At 41.9% G+C, this 26653-nt stretch overlaps 1 protein-coding gene across 2 annotated transcripts in view; it reads left to right on the top strand.

Annotated features, from left to right (window-relative positions):
* The window catches only part of NUF2 (NUF2 component of NDC80 kinetochore complex), a 36055-nt gene extending 27668 nt beyond the window's left edge, over positions 1 to 8387 (top strand). For both annotated transcript variants that reach the window (XM_073358206.1, XM_073358207.1), the window contains 4 exons: positions 963 to 1103; positions 2191 to 2366; positions 5416 to 5551; positions 6930 to 8387. In XM_073358206.1, the coding sequence (XP_073214307.1) occupies positions 963 to 1103; positions 2191 to 2366; positions 5416 to 5551; positions 6930 to 7052 (576 nt within the window). In that variant the 3' untranslated portion in view covers positions 7053 to 8387. The remainder of the gene's footprint in view (positions 1 to 962; positions 1104 to 2190; positions 2367 to 5415; positions 5552 to 6929) is intronic.
* The last annotated feature ends 18266 nt before the right edge of the window (positions 8388 to 26653 follow it).

The following is a 26653-nucleotide window of genomic DNA, read 5'->3' as shown; positions in this document are numbered from 1 at the left end:
AACAATCTAATTTCAAAATCATCTGACATAAGTTCATTTCAGTTAAAATAGAGGAAGTAAATCAAAAGGAAGCTGATAATTTAAGGTACACAATCAACTTGAAATCTTAGTAAACTGCAAAAAAAGGCAATAGTAGCTTCAGGAACTAAGCTGAGTCCCCTTTCCACTTTGCGGTTTTCTAATCGCTTCTTTGTATTCTTAAATGTTTGACTCCTACTGATGTGTGAAGACTCATGATAAACAAGAAGAAACTAAGTGGCTGTTCAGGGGCAACACTGGAACCTGCCCCTCCCCACCCAGACATATCTGTGAAATGCACAAACTAAATAGGAGAAAAATACAGGAAAACTGTTCCTCTAACTTCTTCAGTTATATACCTATCTTTTCAGTTAACTGTAAAAATAGTTGGCAGAGAAAGTTCAGACAGTATATATTTAAGTACAACAGCCATGAGGTTCATGTTTGGCTGTGTCTTGTGCGCAGACTGATTCATCTATGCATCAGTGAAGCTCATAACTTGCTCTTCAGATTTCTCTCTGTTTATACGGTTTGTTTTTAAGGTGTGAAGTTGTTGCCATCTGACTCTAATGCTAGTTGAGAATGAACATAATTGCACTTCTACTGACACAGAATTTTCCATTGTATAACTTGCATTCTCTTCCCCAACAGGCACTGTAGCACATTTAATGGATACATTTACTTCCTTATATCTGAAGGTTTGGTTGAGTACAGCACCTAGGTGTCATCCCTGCCTTCCCAAACCAACAGCTTTTTCCTCCGATACATTATCTTGTTGGCAAACTCAAAATTTACTTCTTTTAAGCAACAATTTTGAAGTTACTTGATTTCTTTAATTCCAGACATTGAAGGATTAGTTACAAGAGCAAATATGCATTACTACATAACAGAAACCACATTTCACCCATTTCTTTAAGTAAATATCTTTTTCTTTTTTTGTAAAGCAAGAGGTTATTGAGAAGTATGAAGGTTATCGAGACCTAGTTGAGATTCTGCCATCATGTCAATTGGAGGTGCAATTATACCAAAAGAAAATGCAAAGCCAAGGAGCAAATGTGGAGAGAATGGCCAATATCTCATCAGAGGTTTGTATTATGTACTTGTGTGTCCCCCTCTAACTGCATGTAAGAAGTAAATTGCTCTCAATTAACTACTGGGTTTTAATTTCATGCAAGTGCTGCTCCCCTTTGCTCTAATTTTTTGCTTAGGATATGAATCTGAAAAAAACAAACTGCTATGCAACAGTACAAATGATATTTGCTAAAATGGAATCTATTTCAAAGCAAAGCATGTTGCCTTCCAGCACCTAGACATAACAGCCAGTACTGTAGCTATTTTCTTAATCATAATCTTCCATTTCGATAGTTCCTGTTATCCTAAAGGATCCAAAGCTGCTTCAAAACTATTTATAAGCAGCACTATCAAAATGCAGCTACTGTTGGGGTTGAGTACAGTAACTTCCCTTAGCACATCTGTAGGTAGGAGGGAAAATTTTTGATTTAAGGTCACATTGACAAACTCCTGTAAATTTGTTGCCATCTTTAATAGTGGAAGCACTTATTACCGTAGAAACATAAGCCAAAATAGCATGTACTGTCTTCTCTTTTTCTAGAGGGTTGTTTTCCAGAGGGTTGGGAGGAGGGAAGGTTGAATTTTAAACTGTTCTACTTCTGGGAAGAGCAGAAGCCAAAAGGAGGAAATATCATTGTACCCAAAACGATCATTTTAACAAGCACCTTAATTTTATCAGTATTACCAGCCCATTTTTCACTGGACAAAATTTTTTGTCATGATAAATGGTACCTTCTTAATTATGGCTAGCAGTTTTGGAGAATGACAGAGTATTTTAGTAAGTAAAAATAAAAATAGCTACCTTACTGTTCATTTCTTTTGGCAAAACATAGTAAAGTTTTGAATATTTGTCCTACATAATTTACTGTAGTCTATTGCAGTAATTACTGGAAGTCTAAGTGATGTAATCCACCAAGCCTGATCTGTAAAATATTTACAAAGTGTGTTAACTGTTGGATTTCTGGGAAGAATTAACTGGGTTTTTAGACTATCAAAATGAGACTGAACAAAGTTCTATTTTGGCAAATATCCAATAGAGGGACATTGCATTTCTTTGATTTTATAGAATTGCTTTTCAGTCTTTCTTTGAAAATACTGTAGGTCAGAAATCTCGAGGACCAGATTGAGAATGGCCAGATAGAGTTGAAGAATGCTGCGACAGATGAAATGTCCTTAAAGAGACTGGTCAATGCTAAGCGTGAGAAGCTGTCTACAGCTGAAATAAGGATAAAGAAGAAACAGGAGGACGTTGAGCAGTACAAGCGCACAGTATTTGAGTACGGATGAGTTGGCATTTCTGCCTGGCGCTACTTTATCTGACATACACTTACAAAAATTCACATCCCCTACATGTAAGAAGTAGTATAGATGGAAATGGGAGTGATGGGGGATAGTTCTGGGAAGACCAGTAATGCTGTAGGCAAGCACTTGGGAACATGGATCAATAATTGCAATGTGAGTTGATAGTAACTCTTTCAGTGGATTACTAATTCAATTTATAATGCTTAGGCTTGATTTTTTTTTTTTAAAATCTTTTTAAAGAAAATGTCACACTGGGATAATTTTCCAACTCATCAGACTTCAACAAAGCCCCATTTGTCTTTCATGAATTTTTCATAATTTCCCTTGCCACTTTTGCTCATTATCAAAGCCATTCAAGACCCACAGGGAAATGGGGTCTTGTATCTCGGGGGGGGGGGTATTATCCTGATGTGACACATCTAAAACAAAAGGAAAAGTGTCATTTGATCAAAGCTTCCCAGCTCGTCTTCCTTCCTACGTGATGCTGCAGGCATGTCGTAAGGCTGAGCTTGGAACACCACAATCCTTTCCATGATGGCAGACTGTAATATTGTAAACACAGGGCTATGATTTTACTATAGGACCTAGGAGGAGCTGGCCCGTGATAGTATTTTAAACTCCAATCCTCAATAGTGTCAAAGGGGATACAGAACATTACTGGCCAAATGAATGGAGTGTTGTATAGGAAGCATCTTCATTTAGATGGGGAAAGTTAACTGAGTGCTCTGGTCCTACTTAAGGGCTTCTGTTCTCTGCAGAAAGCTGGGCCTAGAATTTGTGGCAGATCCCCTTGATTTCTGTCACTCTTCTACTAAATTTTGAAGTAACTTAAAGTAAATGGCGGTTTTAATTAAATCAAAAATGAAGGCAGCACAATATAGAATTGTTTGCTTTTGATACTAAATGCTCTTCTCAATTTTTAGTGTAGCTGTAGATTTTTGCATTAACACATAATTGCCTTGTAGATGTTTCCTGTGTTTTGACAATTATGGGATTTAGCAGTGAAGAACGGGAGGGAGGTGGCTTTGGGTTTTGGCATCCAGGAGAGCAGAAGGATTTTTGGTGGTGAGCAGAAGAATGCATCTTTTCTTTCCCTTTGTGGGTAGGGGCAGAGATGACTTAAAACTGTTTATTAAGCCGGCAGTGTGCTGCTCTCTGAGCCTCCTGCTTGCTGGGTGGTGGGAGAGAAGAGGGGGGGCTAATGTCAGGGTGTCCCCCTCGCCCTTGCTCCTGTCCCCCACTTACCCCATCTCCATAGAGCAGGGGGACACACAACAGGGCTCAGGATGGAGGGAGCTTCCTGGCAGCAGCTGTGGTCTCAGCTTGCTGATTAACTTAATAAGGCAGTGTAGTTAAGAGTGGGTCAGCCTACTTAAAGGGGAAATGCACATCACACACACACACACACACACACACACACACACACACACACACACACACACACACACACACACACACACACACACACACTGTGTTTGTCTGCCATGCTGTCTCCCTTCCCTCCATTCCTGCTGCCTTGTAGAGTGTGAGGCTACATTAACGAGTTAACCCCCTGAGGGCTCAGCCAATTGCTAGTTTTTCATAGCAGTAAGGAATTCCCTGGAAAATATCCCACCCTCTGATTTCACCACCTCAACCAAGCTTCACAATTATCATTGCTGTGTACAGTATTAAATTGTTTAAAACTTATTTGTGTGTGTGTGTGTGTATATATAGTCTTTTGTCTGGCAAAAAATATTTTTCTCTGGAACCTAACCCCCACCCACTTTAATTCTTATGGGGAAATTGGATTCGTTTAACATCGTTTCGCTTAAAGTTGCATTTTTCAGGAACATAACTACAATGTTCAGTGAGGAGTAACTGCACTTTTCAAATTAAAACTTATTTTGTGCAGCACAGCTTTGTGGTTGGTTGAATTGTATGGCCAGTTCCATAGGTAGAGAATGGTGCAAAATACACAGGTCTAGACATAATAGCAATTTCAATGAGTGATGGTGCAACTTCAGTACAAAACCTAGCTATATTCTGTTCTGAAGTATTTTCTGAAAACATGAACTATCCAAATCTTTTTTCAGACCCTGCATTGTCAGACAGCTAATCTTTAAACTGTTTTTGAAGCACAATACTAGCTAATTCTCACATCAGTGATATGGATCAGTTGTAACCCCATTTTAAAGATGGAGCGACTGAGACACAGGAAAAGTTGAGATCACGTAGGAAGTCTGTGTCTGAGCTGGCCTTTGAACTCAAGATTCCAGACCCACTACACCATGCTGCCTTTAGAGCAGAGGTTCTCAAACTGGGGGGTGCAAAATGTATTCTGCAGCGGCATGAAAAGCTTTGGGAGAGTGGTGGCTGCTGTCTGGATGCCCAACTCTGAAGGCAGCAGTGGAGAATTAAGGGTGGCAATGCCATACCATGCCACCTTTACTTCTGCACTGCTGCTGGCGGTGAGGCTGCCTTCAGAGCTGGGCACCTGGCCAGCACCTGCTACTTTCCACTCTGCCTTCAGAGCTGGGCAGAGGTATATGTACTTAAGTGGCGTGTGTGTTTTGTAAATGACTACAGACCAAAAGAATGGGGGCATGATCAAATAAGTTTGAGAACTACTGCTCTAGAGTATGATGAATGCATCACCCAACAGTAGAAAAACACTTAAGGCCAGATCCTCAGCCAGTTTAAATTAGTGTAGCTCCATTGAAGTCAACTGGGCAATTTGTTTGACAAGTTATGTTAACTCCTTTGAGTTTTTTCTTGATGCTATATAGCTCTAGGATTTAAGAAGGAGTCAACTTTTCTGATGTCAGTGTGATGGAGATAAATTGTACACCTAGATGGATAAATGTTACTTATCCCACAAATGCAGCTTTTCCTTCATTCTTGCAAATGACTGTTCTAACTGTAACTTAGAAAATCACTTTCCTTGACATTCATATCCAGTGTGGAATTCATCTTGGTGTTTGTATTTAATTTGGGATGATGTGATTGGTTCAGCACGAACTATTTCATACCTTCTTCCTTTAGGTATTGTAACAGAGTTCAGGAGAAGAGAGGGGCTGTCTATGAGAAGGTGACGGTGATTCACAAGGAAATCCAGCAAGTCAGATTCAAAGTCCAGCAGCTGAACGAGAACACTGAAAAGGAAAAAATGAAAGCACAGGTAAGCATGAATTCTTTTCTATTAAGTACTGGAGAGAAGAGCTGGCCAAAACAGTTTTGATTTGCCAGAAAATGCAGTTTCAGCTGACCAGAAAATATGTGAATTTGACATAAAATTGCCAAATAGTTTCACCCCCCGCAAACCTCCTCTTCCCCCTCCATAAACCTCTTTGGCACTTAGGCACTATTCACAAACCAGGGTGCGGAAGTGATGGTTCTTTCAGAACTTTAACTCAGTAGTTAGGGCACTCACTTGGCTGTGGAAGACTTAGGCTGAATTCCCTTCACTGCCTGATGTGGAAAAGGGATTGTATTTGGGTCTCCCACATTGCAGGAGCATACCATAGCCATTAGGCTATGGGATATTCTGGTGTGAACGTCTGTCTCTCCTGTTGAATCTGTTCCACTTCTTATAAATAGTCATAGGAGCAAGAACTTGAACATGGTTATACCAAATCCTTGGGGAGTACCTTAACCACCAGGCCATAGTGGTTCTTACTGTTTCCCTGGCCCAATGACTGTAAATGGACATTCATAGTGGCAATTCACAGTGATGACAAAAGTTCTGAGGCCCTGACCACTTCTTCCTCCAGCCCTTTAAAAATGCCTGTAATCAAATATTTTGGTTTGAATGACTTGTTTTGTTCAACCCTAAATGGATTTTTTTGATTCTTCTAAATTTTTTCACGGTAGTTTTGGATTTTGTTCAACCTGAACTAATTTGTTAGGTAGCTCGGATATAACTTGTCAGCTCCTGTGCCTACCCTTTCCCCCCGAACACATGCACTTTTCCCGCAGCAGACCTGATGTCCACAACAGACTTGATGCCCTGCTCTATGCCAGCTAAAGACCATATGAGCTAGGCTCTTCTCGGGTGACCCTTAAGTAGTCTGTGGGACGGAGGAGAAGTGGACCAAGGGGATGCTATGGCGCAACACATTTGGTCTTCATAATACTGCATGAGAGCCCCAATTGTATGGATAATTGGTGGTCGTCTGAATCAGTGCTCTCCTCTGAACCTTACAAGGATCAGCGGGCTTGGGAAGGGGAGAGGACTGCATTGTTGCAGCTGGGAATTCCCCTCCTGTGATCCTTCTGAGGCGTGCAGGGCTTGGGGGAGACAGGCAAAGCTGAAAGATGAGTGCAGGATAGCAGGATTCCCCTGAATTCTAGGAGATTGCAGTTCCCATTACGCTCCCATCTCTGTGATCATCAGCTCTACCTTTCCCCTCCTGTTCCGTGGATACTCCTGAGCAGCACTGAGCGCAGCTCTGATTCACCCAAAATCTTCCCTGCTGTCTCTTAAATTCTTTGTAAGGCATCAGCATTAACACTGCTGATGGGAGAACCTAATTGACTGACTAACTTTCTCACCTTAGGAGATCTATCTTAACCTGAGGGCTGGCTTGGAGAAATACCATGAAGCTTTGGCAAAGATAGCAGAGAGCTATGCGGTCTCACGAGATGAAAAAACTGCTGAACTAAAGAGGAGAATGCTTTGAGTTCAGACTTCCTGAACTAGCTGTTATACTGGCTTTCATTTGGACTCTGCTTATTGTATTTATCCTCCATGTTTGGGTTTTAAAATACTGCATTTTATGTGGGAAACTTCTTAAAAATCACCTCAGAACACATTTAGTATTCTAGACAGGCCCTGGTATTGTCAGCTGATTAACCTTGGTAAAAATGGACTTGAACATCCTGTCTGCATTCTTTCCCAGTTCTGATTCTTCTAGCGATAAGTTTACCAATTTATCTTTCTTATATAAAATAGTTAGAGGGTTAATTTCAGCTTCTAGCATAACTACAGTTTTTGCAGAAACTACACTGAGGATGTTGGTTTGGGGTAGCTTTGGTTTGAATGGAGGTATCTTCTTAGATCTTGGTTGTAGTATTTTCCAGGTATATCAAACAGTCTGAATTATCTTAAGTTCCATCTGATTTTGGGACAAGTCTTACTGAGATCATCACGATGGGAGAGTGGATTCTTATACGAACTCTGGCTCGCTCTACTTCTGACGTCCAGTGATAAATAAGCCCTTAGAGGAAAGAGTCCTATTTGGGGAACTACATAATTTCAGTTGGTGTTGCAATGTCTCTTTCTGGAAGCTTAAATCCATGGTCTCTGCTTGGTGTGTATTGAAAACCCATTTGTGGTTGTACAGGATAAGCCCATGTTTGGTCAGATAACTGAATTAAAAATAAAATGACATTGATTGAGATTCATTGTATGTTTCTGTTGAAACTGCTCTTCTAAAATGTTTGGCCAGACTGCCTTGGGAACATAAAATGCTACATTTAAATAGCTGCTGTAAAGATTTGGATAGCCTAATTTCTCTATTGTGTTCTTTCAGCCTACTTGTTTGTTCATTCTCTCCTTCACGTAATTTTTAGTTTTTGAGTTTTATGTCTGACCTATTTTTATCCTGAGACAAGGTGTGTGAGGTAATATCTTTTTTTTATTGGACCAGCTTCTGTTGTTGAAAGACAAGCTTTTGAGTTTCTCAGAGCTCCTCTTCAGATCTCATTCTGTTTATCCTGTTTCTTTGGTTAGATTTTCTACTTCTGGGCTCTGTTCTTGTAATTCTTCAGGACTGAGACTTGAAATATTAGTTTGTCTATTTGTTGCCTCTTTTCTGCATTTGGATCTGTTTTTTCCCCAATGTCTTTTTCTTAATCATTGAGACTTTCTAAAGTCACCATGGGTAAAGTTTTCAAAAGCACTTAAATAACTTGGATGCTTTTGAAAAGAGGATTTGATAATTTTTGAAAATGTTACCCTTAATCTCAAATCTTCCATTAGTTGAACTGTTGGAACATTTTTGTTGATACAACTTCTGGTTTAGATTATTTTAGCCTGTCTCTGTACCATATAAATAAAATTAAATTTGATCACTCATTGGTTTCAGTATATTCATAAGAATGGATACAACTAAAAAGGTACAGGACATATGTCAGTAATTTTATAGTAGTTTTAGACCTGTGTATGCAATATCCTTTCAAACTGTGACCAAAAAATCTTTTAAGTATGTTTTTAAAGTGACTTGCAGAGGTGCTGACAATGCATAGCTCCCAATGATGTCACTGGGAGTGGTGGATATGCTCAACAACCTCTGAAAACCAGGTCACTTAATAGTAAGGCTAAGATTTTGTCATGGATATTTTTAGTAAAAGTCAGGGACAGATCATGGGCTTCTGTGAATTTTTCTTTATTACCACTGTGACTTTTACTAAATATCCATGCTAAAATGGGAAGGGGCTGGGTAGCTGTGGGATGGCTGGGAGCTCCTGGGCCCCCACCACCTGTGGGGGCTCAGAGCTATGGGGGTCCCACTGCCGCCACCACAGCAGCTAGGGAGCTGCAGGGGTCCCCTTGCCCCTGTCCCTGCAGCAACTGGGGAGCTGCAGGGGTCCCCCTGCCACCCCCGCTTCGGCTGGGGGCCTGCTGCCTCAGACGGTGGGGGTACCTCACAGCTCCCTGTTGCTGCGGGAGGCGGTGTGATCCTGCATCTCCCAGCTGCTGGGGCTGAAGGCTTGGAAGTCCGTGACAAAATCGTAGGCCCCCTCCGCCATATAATAGACAAAAAATTCTTGTAGTATTTAATTGTTAAATAACATCTTTCTCTATCTAGAACAAAGTTACAGGAATAATACTCTTCATATCACCTAAATATACTCTCTAACTATCACAGATGGTTATTTGAGAACTAATGATCTAAACATCATTTTTCAAGTGAGTGAATATAACTTACTATAATTTTCAGTCCAGTAATTATATGTTACATGCTAGACATCTTCATTGAGTTCTGAGACCATAAAAGATTTTAATATTACCAATGGTGTAATTGAAACATGGTCCTCCTCTTATTTATCCACATGTTGCAACACACAAGTACCACTGTGAGGTAGGTATGTATATTAATACAGTCCCATTTCTCAAATATAGAGACTGAGACCCCAATTAAGTGACTTGTCCATGTAGCAAGTGTAAGTGTCATAGACAGGGTTAGAATTCTGGAATCTGCTTTTAGTTCTATGCTCAATGCACAAGATCATGTTGCCGCTCATTACCAGTTATTACCAATTAACTTAATGCCTCAGCAACCTGCAAGTACATGGAGCAACATTTTGGGGTTATATTGTTCCAAGGCATGTGTCCTGATATATAGGTTTAATATGCACGTGCTACAGTTAACATAATATCTATGTAGTTGTCTAAAATGTGTGTAAACAAAACATACGCAGAATTATGTTGTCCTCAAAGAAGTAAAATAACACAAAGGTGTAAGGTTATAAACCCTGACAGGTGACCCTGAACCTGTACCACTAGGCAAAGGAGGGAAGCTGTTTTCTTTCATATGTTCGGAATACCAGGGAAGGGAGGAGAGCTTTATATAGGACTATACTGCTTCAGAGATCAATAGAGGTCACACAAATTCAGGTGTGTTTTGGTGGTGGTGGGGAATAACTATGCTTCTGTCAAGGTGCCTTCCCCACTCTGAACTCTAGGGTACAGACGTGGGGACCTGCATGAAAACCCCGTAAGCTTATTTTTACCAGCTTAGGTTAAAACTTCCCCAAGATACAAACTATTTTACCTTTTGCCCTTGGACTTTATTGCTGCCCCCACCAAGCATCTAACAAATATATAACCGGGAAAGAGCCCGCTTGGAAACTTCTTTCCCCACAAAATCCTCCCAAACCCTACACCCCCTTTCCTGGGGAAGGCTTGATAAAAATCCTCACCAATTTGCATAGGTGAACACAGACCTTGGATCTTAAGAACAATGAAAAAGCAATCATGTTCTTAAAAGAAGAATTTTAATTGAAGAAAAAAAAGTAAAAGAATCACCTCTGTAAAATCAGGATGGTAAATACCTTACAGGGTAATCAGATTCAAAACAGAGAATCCCTCTAGGCAAAACCTTAAGTTGCAAAAAGACACAAAAACAGAAATCTACATTCCATTCAGCACAGCTTATTTTATCAGCCATTTAAAGGAATCAGAATCTAACACACATCTAGCTAGATTACTTACTAAGTTCTAAGACTCCATTCCTTTTCTGTTCCCGGCAAAAGCATCACACAGACAGTCTTTTTTTCTCCCCCCTCCAGCTTTGAAAGTATCTCGTCTCCTCATTGGTCATTTTGGTCAGGTGCCAGCGAGGTTATCCTAGCTTCTTAACCGTTTACAGGTGAAAGGGTTTTTCCTCTGGCCAGGAGGGATTTTGAAGGTGTTTACCTTCCCTTTATATTTATGACACTCCCCCCAAATCACAGATAGGGTGAAACGCTGGCTGTGATTTCTTCCTGGAGCTCTAGGAGAAAACTAAGTTAAGACACATGCATCTCTAAATATATTACCAAGTACATAAAGACTAACAATATTTTCCACATCTCAAGGACGATTTTAACCAGTTGATTCTGGGAAACTTTCACAGGAGAGTGCATCAGTCACTTTGTTAGAAGCTCCTGAGATGTGTTGTATGTCAAAATCAAAATCTTGGAGAGCTAACCTCCACCGAATAAGTTTATTTCCCATGGTGGTATGAAGCCACTGTAGCGCAGCATGGCTGCTTTGCAGGTGGAAAAGCTGTCCTCAAACATATGGGCGTAGCTTTTCCAGAGCGTAGACTATGGCATAACATTCTTTTTCACTGACTGACCAGTTGCTTTCCCTCTCAGACAGCTTCTTGCTGAGAAACACTACAGGGCGGAATTCTTGATCCGGTCCTTCCTGCGTTAAGACTGCTCCCGCACCATGCTTGGATGCATCTGTGGTTATTAGGAATGGTTTGCCCACGTCTGGGGCCCTTAGTACAGGGTCAGACATGAGTGTCGCTTTAAGCTGATTAAAGGCCTTCTGACACTTTTCGGTCCACTGAATGGCATTTGGCTGTTTCATTTTGGTTAGGTCTGTCAGTGGGGTGGCAATCTGGCTGTATTGCTATAGAAATCGCTTGTAATAACCAGCCAAGCCTAAGAAGGATTGGACCTGTTTCTTTTCTGCCACCTCCACCCATTTGGCTCCAATTTCCCCTGCCTCGATTAGTTTTGGGCTTCTCATCTAGGATATATCTTTCTATTTCCTCAAACACCCTCTAAGAACTGTTCCATTTGCATTAGGAAGGGCAAATCTTCTGGAGATTTAACACTTGCTCCTGATATCCAGGCATCCCAATGTTTCACAATGTAGTAGGCATGTCGGGTAAGTGACATGTCTGGTTTCCACCTTTAGGGCTCTGAACCACTGACGGGAATGCTCGGGTGTTAGCCCCATTCTGATTCTCGCCTTGGTTTTAAACAGTTCCTACTGGTTCATGTGTTCCTTAGGCATTTCAGCTGCCACCTCAGCTAAGGGTCCACTGAGCTGCGGTCTCAGCTCTACCATTTATTGGTCTGTAAAGATGCTGTACCCAAGGCAGGTCCTTTCGAAGTTTTCTAAGAAGGCCTCGGTATCATCGCCTGCCTTGTAAGTGGGGAACTTTCTGGGATGGGAAGTGGTACCTGGAGAAGGATTGCTAAAGTTTTTTGGTATATTCTGCTGAGCCTTTGCCTTCTCCATCTCCAGTGCATGATTCCTCTCTTTTTCCTTCTCCTCCAGTTCTTTGTCCCTTGCCTCCATAGCTCTCCTGTAGGCAGCCTCTTGGTTCTTTTCTGCCTCTTTCGCTGCCTCCATAGCTCTCCTGTGGGCAGCCTCTTGGTTTTTTTTCTGTTTCTCTCGCTGCTTCCAGGTCTTTATATTTGACAGCTTCTTTTAGGGGGAAAGTGAGCTCTCTGGAGGATATGACTCTGTGTGTATGAGTTAGCATATCTCCAGTACCTGAGGAGGGAACGCTATTCATTTATACTGTTGTCTGAGATCTCATTTATGTCATATTGGTGTGTCCACAGAGCAGGTGGGCTTGCATATCCCTTGTCATACCCGTTCGATCAGTTGATCAAAATTAGTCCTTCTGCATGAGTCAGTCCCATTGCAGATTCTGTAATCATTAGTCCATGGAAAAATTACCTGAAGGGCCATCTTCAACAGAGAAATTGTGGAGATGAGGATGGTTTTCTGGGTGGTTAGCTGCTGTCCTAAAGACAGTCTGCAACACAGCCATCATAGATTCAAGGCCAGAAGAGCCAATTGAAGTGATCTATTTTGACCTCCCGTGTAACACTGGCCATAGAACATCCCCAAAATAATTCCTAGAGCAGATCTTTTACTAAAACATCCAAACTTCATTTAAAAATTCAGTGATGGAGAATCCACCACAACCCTCGGTAAATTGTTCCAGTTGTTAATTACTCTCGCTGGTAAAAACTTGCACCGTATTTCCAGCCTGAATTTGTCTAGTTTCAGCTTCCAACAATTGAATTGTGCTATACCTTTCTTTGCTGGATTGAAGAGCCCATTATCAAATATTTGCTCCCCATGTATGTAGTTAGACTGTACTCCAGTTCCTCCTTAACCTTGTTGGCTAAGCTAAATAGACTCTAGGAGCTCAATCTATCACTATACGGCATGTTTTCTAATCCTTTAATCATTCTTGTGGCTCTTCTCTGAATCCTCCCCAATTTATCAACATCCTTCTTGAATTGTGGATACCAGAAACGGGGACAGTATTCCAGTTGCAGTCACACCAGTGCTATATACAGAGATAAAATAACCTCTCTGCTTCTACTTGAGATTCCCCTGTTGATGCATCCAAGGATTGCATTAGCCCTTTTGGCCACAGCATGGCACTGGGAGCTCATGTTCATCTGATAATCTACAACAATCCCTAAATTTTTTTGAATCGCTGCATCTCAGGATAATCCCCCATCATGTAAGTATGTGTTACATTCTTTTTGTTCCTAGCCGTATACATTTACATTTGGCCATATTAAAATGGATATTGTTTGCCTGAGCCCAGCTTAGGGTGATATAGATCACTTGGTATCAGTGACCTGTCCTCTATTTACTTCTCCCACATTTTTTGTGTGATCTGCAAACTTTCAGTGATTTTGTTTTCTTCCAGTCATTGATAATGTTAAATAGTGTAGGGCCAAGAACTGATCCCTGCAGGACCCCACTAGAAGCACACCTGTTTGAGTCCACCTGTACAATTACATTTTGATATCTATCAATTAGCCAGCTCTTTAATACATTTAATCTGTGCCATGTTAATTTTCTTCCTTGTTTTTTAAGCAAAATGTCATGCAGTACCAAATCAAATGCCTGACAGAAGTGTAAGTATATTACATCAACTCTGTTACCTTTATCAACCAAACTTGTAATCTCATCACAAAAAGATATCCAGTTAGACAGGATCTATCTTCCATAAACCCATGCTGATTGACATTAATTATATTACCCTCATTTAATTCTTTATTAATCAATTCCTGTGTCAGCCACTCCATTATCTTGCCTGGGATTGATGTCCTACTGTGAAGCCTATAATTACTGAGTTCCTCTGGTTTATTGTTTTTTAAATATTGGTTTAAGATTAGCTTTATTCCAGTCTTCTGGAACTTTCCTCCTGTTCCAAGACTTAGTGAAAATCAACATTAACGGTCCAGCAAATTATGTAGTCAGCTCTTTTAAAATTCTTGGATGCAAGTTATTTCAACCTGCTGATTTTAAAAATATTTAACTTTAGTAGTTGCTATTTAACATTCTGCTGAAGCTCTACTGAAATGGAAAGAGTTGTCATATATGACTAATCATGTTTTTCCCAAATACAGAACAGAAATAATTATTAATTACTTCTGCCTTTTCTGCATTATTATTGATAATTCTATCCTATTCATCTAGTAATGGACCAATACCATTGTTAAGATTCTTTTTCTTCCTAATATACTTAAATTTTATATTTTCCTTAACTCTGCTAGCCATAGATTTCTCCTGTGCCCCTTAGCTTCCCTTATCAATTTTCTACAATTCCTAGCTTTTGATTTATATTCATTACTCTCCACTCCCCCTTCCATTGTTATAAAAAATAAAATATATAACTGCCTTCACTTGCCCTCTAAACCAGGTTGATTTTTAACCAATACAACCTCCTTCCTTGATTGTGGTTTTTTTGGCATCTGGTAAAGTGTTCTTAAATAATTCTCAGTGATCAGTCACCTTTTTCTGATAAAATTCTTCCTCCCAGCTGATTTGGCTCAATCATTTTCAGAGGTGTGAAATTGCCCTGTTAAAGCACCCAGTATCGATATTTATAGATATCACTAGTCTGGACTTTATTCTGTTTGCACATCATACACATGATCAAATCATCACTTATACCTAAATTACCATTAATTTTTAATTCTGTGATCAGTGCCTTTTTAATTGTCAAGCCCATTATAATGGGAAAAAGAGCTTAACTCCTATGTTGGGACATTGGGGTGTAAAATTGAACACTTCCACCCATCACTTACTGGTGTAGAAAGAGAAAGCAATCAAACCAGATTAGCTAGCTAGTAATAGACCTACACAAGTGAAGGAGATGAGAGAAAATCTCCTGTTCAATCTCAAGGGTTCTCATAGCGTGAGACAACTTTTGGCTTCTTCTCTGGAAGATGAATGACCAGTCCCTTCAAGATGAGTTATGGTTTGCTTGATCAGAGTTCCTCAGAGTATCTCTTGCTTGTCCATGTGGCTTCTGGGAGGGTTTGGTTTCTTAAGTGGAACAGATCACCCTTTACAAACGAATTTTGAGGCCCTCTACATCAGGATTGTTACAAAACTCTACACAAAAGCAGTGTATGCTTGTGTGTTGTGTATGAAGATAATATTGTGTGTAGCCAGTTATTTTGCTGTTATCTTCGCAGCTTCAGTTCCCCAAGAAGGATTATGTGAATATGTGAGTGCTGGACATTTTGAATGATCTGTCTACTGTGCTGTAGTGTTTGATCTTGCTGACCTAATAAAACTATTACAGTTCAAAAAGTCTTCCCTAAGTGTGAGTACCTCTCCAATGTACACCAGAGTCCTCATTCTAATAATTCTGTGGCCGATATAGAGGCAGCTGAACCCGGCCAGACCACGGCATCTTACATTGGAGACTCTAAAGGATACCTAATAAACAGATCAGGCAACAAGTGGCAGCCACTGCCACATAAGGATATGTGGCATTGTTCCTAAGTTTGTAGGGTCAATAAAATTGTTAGGCATTGCAAAAGGCTGCCTGCAGCTCTGAACAATCTCATGCTTTATGTACTGCCTAACTGATGTGTTTGTTCCCATTTCAAAATGAGGTAGCTAATACAGTAACCAACCCTACTGCAGAAAGGCCATGAGATGTGTGGTTAGAGTCCTTTTAAAATATTTAATAGTGCTGTATTCTGTGTACCTCTAGTGAGGAGGCAAGTACCATTGGGATTCCAGCACTAGGCTTTCGTGGATGCTAGCTGTGATGGTTTTGTATTGAGCACTTCTAAGTAAAAGGACTCTGCTCAGACTGACAGGAAGAATAAGGCTACAAATACCCACGGCACAATGGCTTAATCAATTGTGTTGTGGTTGCACTACTCATCAGTGCCAAGAGCACACAATTTATAACAAGCCGTTCATACAGTGTTAAGATTATGTAGGTGTGAAAAGTGATACTTTGGATAGATAATCTCTGAATTACTTAGGGGAGCTGATCAATTTACTAATTAAAAATTTTCCCCATTTGGCAGGTTTTCCTGCTCACAAGTCACATGAGCAGACTTTGATTTTCCAATTTTAATCACTATTCAGTGAACTGCTTGAGTTCACTAACTTTAACTACTTGCTGACCAATGGTTTGTGATTGTGACTTGTAACCATGATATTGTTTCTGCTGCCTGACAGGCTGGCAAACTTTTCAACCAGAATAGTATTATTTATTTGTATTACTGTAGCAGCTAGGAGCTGTAGTTATGGACCAAGGAACCTATTGTGCTAGGTGCTATACAAAGACTGAACAAAAGGGTGGTCCCTGTCCCCAGCTGCTTAAAAGTATGAGATAACAGATGGATACAGACAGATGGGGGCGTACAAGGAAACGAGATGTTATTGGTCAGCATGATAGGCTGTGGTCTAACTGTTGTCGTGTTTTTTGTAGGCATCATGGGAAAGGTGAGTGTTTAATGAGGGTAACGAGGAGCTTTGTGAGTGTTTACAGGAAGTTCCTTCCAAGCCTGAGAGAAAGCATGAAGGTACCTGTTTGGAAAATTTAACAACTGGATGATGGTACTGGGTCACATCAGTAGCCCCCCGTACTGACTGCTGCTATGGGGGCCTGGGCTTGGAAGCCCTTGCTTCCCTTGAAGGTTCAGCTTCAGATTCCAGCTGTTCTGTCCTTTGATATGATCGCTTGATTTCTGCCAAATTCAACATCATCCCCAGGACTCCAGACATCTTCATCAATGACTGTTGCTGTGCTGCTATGGGTTGTTCACCTGCTTTATCACCAATCAAAATAGGCACAGGCTAAAAATAATACAGCAAGAAATACCTATAAGAATACCAGAAATAAAATAAGATTAAAAATAACAAGTTATTTAACTGATTAAAAATGGGTATGGTTCCAATAAGAGGGTAAGAGTTAAGGTAACATAAACAAAGAAAAAGGGGAGGGTTAAATATGAAAAGCAATATAGAAAATATAGGGTGACACAGAAAATGGCAATAGTTAAAATAAACAGGAAACAGCAGGGTAGGATTAATAAATCTGATCCTACAGACACGTCTTGAGTAACTTTATGCAATGCATGTAAAGTTAAACTTGTGCCTAAGTGTTGGCAGTATCTGGGCCAAAGACTATAGTTGAGAATTAAATGAGGCATTGTAATAAAAAAGCATCATTCTCGGGAGGGTTTACAGTAAATACACTTTGCTACTTGATAAAGTTACTGTAGATTCTTAGCACGTGAGAACACACTCTCAATGTGTTTGCAGTTCGGTTTATGTAAAAAGTCCAAGGCCCCAATCCTGCAAACGCTTAGGCACCTGTGTAACTTTACTCATATGAGTAATGCTATTTAGGTAAGAGAGGGTTCCCCATTTCTAGACCTGCCAGGGTGTGGTACCTTTCACTAGCACTGAATTAATACAATTTAAAATATCTACTGAAAGGGAAGACCGCAGTGAACAGTGGGATATGTTGTCTCCACATTAGAGGGAGACGACAATCTCCATTTTATGCAGAATTGAAGCAGCTGTGTGGATCCTGGCAAGCTGCAACCGTAGGTAAAATGGGTGTCCTGCAATATACTCTTAGAGCAGTCACTTGGGGCGTGTAAACAGGAGCAACACGATCTAAGGATTAAGAGCCTGTGCATGCCCCATCTTTGCCTTCACTCCACCACTTTCCCATAGGGAGGGATTTACAGATTCTCACCTTGCAGGAAGGAATGAACCCCTTTTAGACCTGTCTAGAATGGTGCTTTACTCAAAAAGCAGTTGTCAAACACAGCTCAAGGAGACCCATTTTGGACATGGTATGTCCAATCAAGGTGGTAAGGGCTAACCTGGGTTTGGGGAGATGGGTTTTTAAACTGTTCTAAATGACTAAAAGTGTCCTATCTTCACTGTACATTATGAGAGAAAAAGGAGAATGTTTGCAGCGGTGTTGTACCCAGGGTATATGAGAGACCAGGTGGGTGAGGGAATATCTTTCATTGGACCAATGTCTGATAGTGAAAGAGGAGAAGGCATAGGAAAGATACAAGTGTACATTTGGCCACTTGGTGGCACTGTTGTCACAGGGAAAATGTACGAGCCCAGTCTGACCTAACCTTTGTTTCTGCCCCCAGATCTGCTAATGCAAAGGGGATCTCTGCTGAATCTGCAGCCCCTGGAATAAGACTTTGCAGTTTCAGGCTTGTATGGCTCTCTCAAATAAAGATACTGGCTAGGAGAGTGGATCAAAATTTTTTGAATTTTGAAAGGAAACAAAAATGTATATTTTTATATATATATATATATATAAAATTTTTTTTGCTAAAACATTTGTGCTCTACTAGCTACATTAAAAGCATTTCCATACAAGAGAGGCCTTGAGCACTGGTGAGAGCAGGCTACCCCAAGAGGTTGGGAAGAGGCATCTAAATTTTCTGGGATCATTGTTGTTTTGCCAGAATAGCTTTCATGTTTTGGAGGAGACAAAATTTTCATGTCACAAATTAGCTTTCATGATTCATGAAAAATTGCATTGCATTGCAATGGGATAACATGTCAAAATGCCTTCTCATTTGGCCTAAGTCCTGACCGCCTTTAGCTTGACAGCCCTGGAACCTGCAGTCCTCTATGTACAGACAGGGATGATGATGGCAATACAAAGTGGCTAGCCAAGGGAAGTGAGCAGGTACTGTAACTGATGGATTGTTCCTCACCTCTTGCAAGGAAGAGGGATATAGCTTTGGGATCAGGTCTTCCGCTAGCATAGATCAGCGTAGCTCCATGGTCCTTTATATGAATGAGGTAATGATTTATATGGAAAGCATAAATCTCTTGCAAATATGGGATAGACCAGTCTACTGGTGTCTGTTTCCATCAGTGATCGTGCTAGAGGTGAGGTTGGAGGGCTGGGCATGTGCTGACGGGCCGTGCTGCATTGCATCTCTGCAGTGTCCTCCCAAGCTTAGGTTGTGCCTGATGTGAGTTATCCTAAGAGGGAGAAGCTGGTCTGATCATTGTGATCTCATAACCATAGACTATGGCAGACAGGTGTGTATCTGTGTTGAAATGTCACAGCCAGAGGAGTGGGTTCCCTGGGGAGGAAAGTCCCTCAATTTTCTATTAGACCCCCCACGATAATCCTTAATTTTCCCCGTTTCCTCCTCACCTGCAGTTGGCTACTGTAGTTATGGCCAAGTAGGATTTTGACACTCACTAGCATGTGTATGTTGCTCCCTAAGAGGAGTAATTGACGTAATGACTCCATGATACTTCCAGGGCAGGGGGGTTTGAGCTTGGATATTGATCTCTGGTCTCCTGCATTACACTAATATACCTTACTTAGGAATAGCCAGGCAGGATCAAATCCAAGGTCCATCTAGTGCAGTGGCCTCTTTCTGGCTAGTATGCTGCAGAGGAAGGTACAAAAACTCCATAGTTGGTTTCAATGGGGTGTGTGTGGGGTGCACCCAATAGAAATCAGGTAGGGTGGGCCAAGGGCTATACCTAGGATAGTAAACTGACACATAATAGTGGGATGTAATTAAGGAAAAATTAAGCTGGATATGGAAGATCTACTAGGCTGCAGAATGTCTGTCTTTCCCATGGGAAGTGGTGGAAGCCCCATTGCCCAGTTAGACTGCACAAAGCATTGGAAGGATGAATACTGTAGCAGGGTGGTGGGACAGACTAGGTCACTGCCTGGCACTTAGATAGCATCTTCCCTTTGTGGCTCTCGAGGCCTTCTCCATTTCTAATTTCTGTGATTGTATGGTACCTCTATGGGCATTTACACGACACCAATTGTTGTGGAGTCTACTACCAGTATGTGGAAGAATATTCACATACAGGTGGATGCATGAGTGTACGGACACTGAATTATCCTGTATGTATCAGTGCTGCTACAACATCTTTGTTCTCCTTTGCCGGTGGCTTTCCATGAAAGGTTCCATCTCTCTTCTGGCTCTTTCTTTGTGCTCTGGTATCCTTACTGGTTGGAGCAGTTAGGGCAGACCCACCAAAGTGGTAGGATCCAGTGACCGCTCCCAGAAGCTGCGTTGGTGTTCACAGATAATGTGAAAAGTGTCTTCAATCTGGTGCAAGAACTATCCGTGCTGGGCTTGGCTCATTCAGTATTGTTCTTTATTTATCATTAATACGGCAGTGATGCCTAACGGCCACAATCAGGCTGCACTAGGTGCTGTGCAAACATACAGTGTGTGACCATCTCTGCCCCAAAGAGCTTGTAGTCAAAATAAGATGCACTAGGTGGATGAGGCAAATAGGTGTGCTGAGTGGGAGGCAGGGTAATAAATGTAACACCATGTGCACAATCCTTAGGCTGACAACAGTGATCACGGCTCCCCACCTGCCTAGCCATTCTCAAGCTGTTCATGTTGCTCCCAGAAAGGCACGGGCTAGAGAAGACAAGGTTTCATGGGATGTCATGTTCTGTGTGTAAGCAGAGTCAGAATGAGCTCTACCCTGACATCTGGTGGTGAGCTGTGGAGAAGGACTTCAGGGGCTGATCTAGTTTGCATGGGCACACTCACCCTGCCTAACATGGACTGCCTGCCCAAATAGTCACTTTGGCTCCTGTGGGATCCCCACTCTCTTTGTTATTGGGGCAGGAGTAATAAAGCGTTATTATCCTGGTTATGTGAATCAAGGACAGTAGAACTCTACTTGGCATTTTCTGATGGAGGGACTCATTCCATCCCACCACCAACCTCAGCCTGGTCCAGTCCACACAAGAAATCCACTTCCTGGACACTACAGTGCTAATAAACAATGGTCACATAAACACCACCCTATACCGGAAACCTACTGACCGCTATTCCTACCTGCATGCCTCCAGCTTTCACCCTGACCACACCACACGATCCATCGTCTACAGCCAAGCTCTGCGATACAACCGCATTTGCTCCAACCCCTCAGACAGAGACAAACACCTACAAGATCTCTATCAAGCATTCTTACAACTACAATACCCACCTGCAGAAGTAAAGAAACAGATTGATAGAGCCAGAAGAGTTCCCAGAAGTTACCTACTACAGGACAGGCTTAACAAAGAAAATAACAGAACGCCACTAGCCGTCACCTTCAGCCCCCAACTAAAACCCCTCCAACGCATTATTAAGGATCTACAACCTATCCTAAAGGATGACCCAACACTCTCACAAATCTTGGGAGACAGGCCAGTCCTTGCCTACAGACAGCCCCGCAACCTGAAGCAAATACTCACCAACAACCACATACCATACAACAGAACCACTAACCCAGGAACTTATCCTTGCAACAAAGCCCGTTGCTAATTGTGCCCACATATCTATTCAGGGGACACCATCACAGGGCCTAATAACATCAGCCACACTATCAGAGGCTCGTATACCTGCACATCCACCAATGTGATATATGCCATCATGTGCCAGCAATGCCCCTCTGCCATGTACATTGGTCAAACTGGACAGTCTCTACGTAAAAGAATAAATGGACACAAATCAGATGTCAAGAATTATAACATTCATAAACCAGTCGGAGAACACTTCAATCTCTCTGGTCACGCAATCACAGACATGAAGGTCGCTATCTTAAAACAAAAAAACTTCAAATCCAGACTCCAGCGAGAAACTGCTGAATTGGAATTCATTTGCAAATTGGATACTATTAATTTAGGCTTAAATAGAGACTGGGAGTGGCTAAGTCATTATGCAAGGTAGCCTATTTCCTCTTGTTTTTTCCTTCCCCCCTCCCCCCCAGATGTTCTGGTTTAACTTGGATTTAAACTTGGAGAGTGGTCAGTTTGGATGAGCTATTACCAGCAGGAGAGTGAGTCTGTGTGTGTATGGGGGTGGGGGGGATGTGAGAAAACCTGGATTTGTGCTGGAAATGGCCCACCTTAATTATGCACGTTGTAGGGAGAATGGTCACTTTGGATGAGCTATTACCAGCAGGATAGTGAGTTTGTGTGTGTGGTTTTTGGGAGGGGAGTGAGGAGGTGAGAGAACCTGGATTTGTGCAGGAAATGGCCCAACTTTATTATCATGCACATTGTGTAAAGAGTTGTCACTTTGGATGGGCTATCACCAGCAGGAGAGTGAATTTGTGTGGGGGGGTGGAGGGTGAGAAAACCTGGATTTGTGCTGGAAATGGCCCACCTGATGATCACTTTAGATAAGCTATTACCAGCTGGACAGTGGGGTGGGAGGAGGTATTTTTTCATATTCTCTGTGTGTATATATAAAGTCTGCTACAGTTTCCACGGCATGCATCCGATGAAGTGAGCTGTAGCTCACGAAAGCTCATGCTCAGATAAATTGGTTAGTCTCTAAGGTGCCACAAGTACTCCTTTTCTTTTTGCAAATACAGACTAACACGGCTGTTACTCTGAAACCTGTCATTCTCAACTAAGCAGCACTTGCTAGGCAAGGGACATGGGTTCCAAAACCCAGTGAATTGAGAGAGAGGCTGGGGATAGGTGTGTGTATCTGGTAGTGTGGGCCCCTTCTGAGGGTTCTAAACACTACTTTGACCCCTCCTCTCTACACCATGTAATAACTGAGCTAATTCTGAGTCCATTAGGAGTCTTGTTACATGCTGCAGAGCTGAAATCACTGATACCTAGGTCTAAGCATTGAACCTACTTTGGGCTAGTGATCCACCAGCACTGGGACCCCCCTACTACCAGCTAAATTCACTGAGAGCTGAACTCACTAAAGAGCTGTAGTTACTAAGAACTGAGATCACAGAGCTGTGTTAAGGAGCGGGGGCCTGAAGACAAGCTGGTGAGCAGCTAGCAGGGTGGTTGGCGGAGAGGAGTGGACAGCAGGATGGCTAGTGGAAAGGAGCGGCGAGCAGAGTGGAGAGCATGGCGGTTGGCGGAGAGGAGCGGAAAGCAGGACGGGTTGCGGCAAGGCACAGCTGACGGTGAAGACTGCAGCAGAACCACATGGAGAGGCATGGCACTTGGCCGTCGACACGAGCAGCGGAGCATGTAAGATGCCCCCCATACCTCCCTCCACTTCCACCCAGGCTGGGAGGTAAACTCTGCAGATTAACTTCTGAACTCTGGGGCTGCACTGACCAAGGTCAGAAACTGTGGGTGGGGTGACTGTTTGGTTGCTGGACTTAAGACTCTGAGGGGAAAAGGACACTGCCAAACTTACTTGGGGGTGGGTTTTTTGTTCATGGTTTGTGTTATGAATCCTGTTTGTGGTGTTTCCCCAACATAATGCCGCTTTGTTTCCCTCCTTTATTAAAAGGCTTTTGTTACACTCTGACTCTGTGCTTGAAAGAGGGGAAGTATTGCCTCTTAGGGGAGCCCAGGGGGGTGGTATGTAATTGTCCCAGGTCACTGGCTGGGGGCTTGAGCCGGTTTTGCATTGTGTTGTTGAAACGGAACCCCTAGATACTGAGCCCGGTCCTTGTTGCGGCCAACTCTGACGGGCAGAAGGGTTACATGTGTAAGGTACTTATCCGCTCCCCACTCCCTGGTCACCATAGCATCTGAGTGCTGCAGAATCTTGAATGGATTTATCCTCAAAACACTCCTGTATGGTAGGGCCTGGCTATTCTCCCATTGCACAGATGGGGAACTGAGGCCCAGAGACACAGGCCCAGATTTTTAAAGGTAGCTGGGGGTTGCTGCGCTCAGCAGCGCAATACCTATCTGATTTAGGAACCTAAATCGCATGTTCAAAAGTGCTATAGGCACTTAGGAGTCTAAATCTGAGTGACTGTCAATGGGATTTTGGTTCCATAGTTCCTAAATCCCTTTTGGAAATGCGGGTTAGGATCCTAAATCAGTTAGGTGTGACACAGCAATACCTAATGACCTTTAAAAATCCAGGCCTAAGTGACTTGTCCAAAGTCACTGAGGGAATAAAGCCCAGGTCTCCTAAATCTCAGGTTACCGCCTTAACCAATGGGCCAGCTTTCCTCACACCTCCCTTGCTTTGATTTAACGCAACTGCTCTAATCACACGCTTGCCCTGTTGCAGATGCTGAATCCGTTTCCTCTCCTCACCAGCTATTTCACGGATCCTGCCTTCTGCGTTTGGTCTCATTTCCTATGCACATTTTCAGGGAGAACCGGTGGAGTTCCTGGGAATGAAAGGCTGAAGTATCTGGACTTGGATTGCTCCTGACAAGCAGAAAGACTCTCAGAGTAACAGTGCAAGAAGGGTAGGCAACGGATTGATCTGGAAGATAATCCAACAGGTGAAGAGTGCAGTGGGTTTCTTTCTGAGCAAAGACCAAGTGTACTGTTTGATTCACATATGGGCTCTTTTTCTTCCCATAAGGAAAAAGCACAGGGGCTGTAACAACAGCTGAGACTGGCAGAGGGAAACAAAAGCCAAGCCAGATGACTTGCCAAAGAAGGAACCCTTAGAGCTTGCAGGCTGATATGCAGACTGGTATGTAGAGAGGAGCAGGAATGTAGATGGAAGAATATAGCAACTGGCAGAAGCAGAGGAGAGCAGTTTATTCTAATCTCCCCACAGGAACCATGGCCCCATTTTGGGAGGAACAGAAGCAGACTAAGAAGAGGCCAGAGACTGTAGAAGATGATGGCCCTGCAAAGAAAAAGATGAAAAACCCAGGTTATGGTGAGTTTCCATAGCAACGCAATACTTTTCCTGGGAATTTCAAAGGAATAGATCAAATGTCTGTAACTCTCAAATTCCAAATCCTCCAGCTCCAGGATTTGCCCACAACCAATTGCAGTGGTCACATGTTCACCAAGAGCTTCAGTGGTGCACTAAGATCATGAACGATGGACGCAGACTGAATAACCCGCCAGACCCTCTTAAGGACCTAGCGGGAAATCAATCCAGATGGCACTCGGCCTGCAAGGAGGCTACAGCAGTTTGGGATTTGCCATGGTGCTGATGAATAGTAACATCCACCATGGTAAGCTCTGCCCTGACTTTCAAAGGGCCAATCTTTGAACAAGTTTCTCCTTTCCTTTCCTGTCCTATTTTGGCCTGGACAGATCTGGGTAGCCGATAATGATGATTTTTGCAACATAGGAGGCTGAGGGAAGGCCCTATATAAGACCGTTCAAAGGGAGTAAAACATCCTAATTATAACAGGCTGGATCAGCTTTGGGCAACCTCCTGAAGATCCTGGAAAGGGGAAGGTGTGAGCCGCTCCAGGTGGCTGGAAGAGGACTAATTGCCCCAGATGTTTTCCCATGGCAGTGACCTCTGCCCACATGTGCATAATACAATTAAAGCTGACTTGATTCAGTCTCAGTCCAGATTAACCCTGGGGAAAGACTAGGCTACATGGTCTGACCTAGGTACAATTGAGAGAGATTTGTGTTTACATGCAGGGTGTGCTACAGTGATGCTAGGGGAAACTATGGGGATTTTAAACGTAACTAATGTCCCTTACATTCAGCAAATGCATAAGCAATCCTCTCTTTTCTGATAAGTGGCTCATAAAGAATCATAAAATGTAAGGTTGGACGGGAGCTCTTGAGATCATCAAGTCCAGCTCTGTCCTGAGGCAGGATCACATAAACCTAGACCATCCCTGACTGGTGTTTGTCCAGCCTGTTTTTAAAAACTTTATGTTCTTTAATCTGATTGTTCCTCTATTACTGGTCAGTTTAGACTTATTACTGGGTCTCAAATATTTGTACATAGAAATAATTATCATTTAGAATAAAGCCATGAATTAAATGAACTCAGGAAGAAAACCCCAGTCAAAGTATATAATACCAAATAAGCAGCAGTATTTTAAACAAGGCAATCTTAAACCCTCCCCCACCCTTAAACATTTATTAAATTTTCTCATATTTCTCCTGACAACCACTTGTTCAACTTCTGACCTGTTTGCAAAAATCTGCAGACCATCTATCAAAGTGATACGCACGCACATGCACACTTGCAAACTTCTGTTCTATGGGCATTAAGTAAATTATTTCTTTAAGATCATATGGCAGATCTATAATTAATTAAACCCTCCATGATATTAGTGTAAAATAATTTAGCGTTTCTAAAAAGGTAAATGTAATTTCCCGATCTGGTATTTGGAAGAATGCTTTTCCAAAAATCAATTCCTTTAGTTTCTAGAGAATAGGAATGAGAAGCAATCTCATTTTAATTATATCTCTTTATTGCTAACAAAGGAATGATTTATGCAATTAAATTAACTGGCTAGAAAATTATTCTCAGCTGGGCTGTCCTAATTCTTTGCTTTCTGAATTGCAGGCTTTTACACTTTTCTATATAGATTAATTTTTCTGATATGCAAACAATGCTCCTTGTGTTCATTTTTAACATTTTCTATTCACAGCTTCCCTTTTCTTAGTGCTGATGACATGAGTAATATTTGTGAACTGCTGGGCTCTGATTCATAGGGTTTTTTTGTGCAGAAAGATAGGAAAAAAATCTTTCCTTTTGAAACTCATTATTGCCAGCACAGAGCAAGATTTGGAAGTTTTCTTATCTATTGCCAAGAAACAGCAGCGGGAACATGAAGAAATTGCAAAGA

The sequence above is a fragment of the Lepidochelys kempii genome, chromosome 8 (assembly GCF_965140265.1).
Source record: "Lepidochelys kempii isolate rLepKem1 chromosome 8, rLepKem1.hap2, whole genome shotgun sequence".
Classification (NCBI taxonomy): domain Eukaryota; kingdom Metazoa; phylum Chordata; order Testudines; family Cheloniidae; genus Lepidochelys; species Lepidochelys kempii.
Note: the sequence above shows the minus strand (reverse complement) of the source record. Positions and strands in the feature narration are given on the sequence as shown.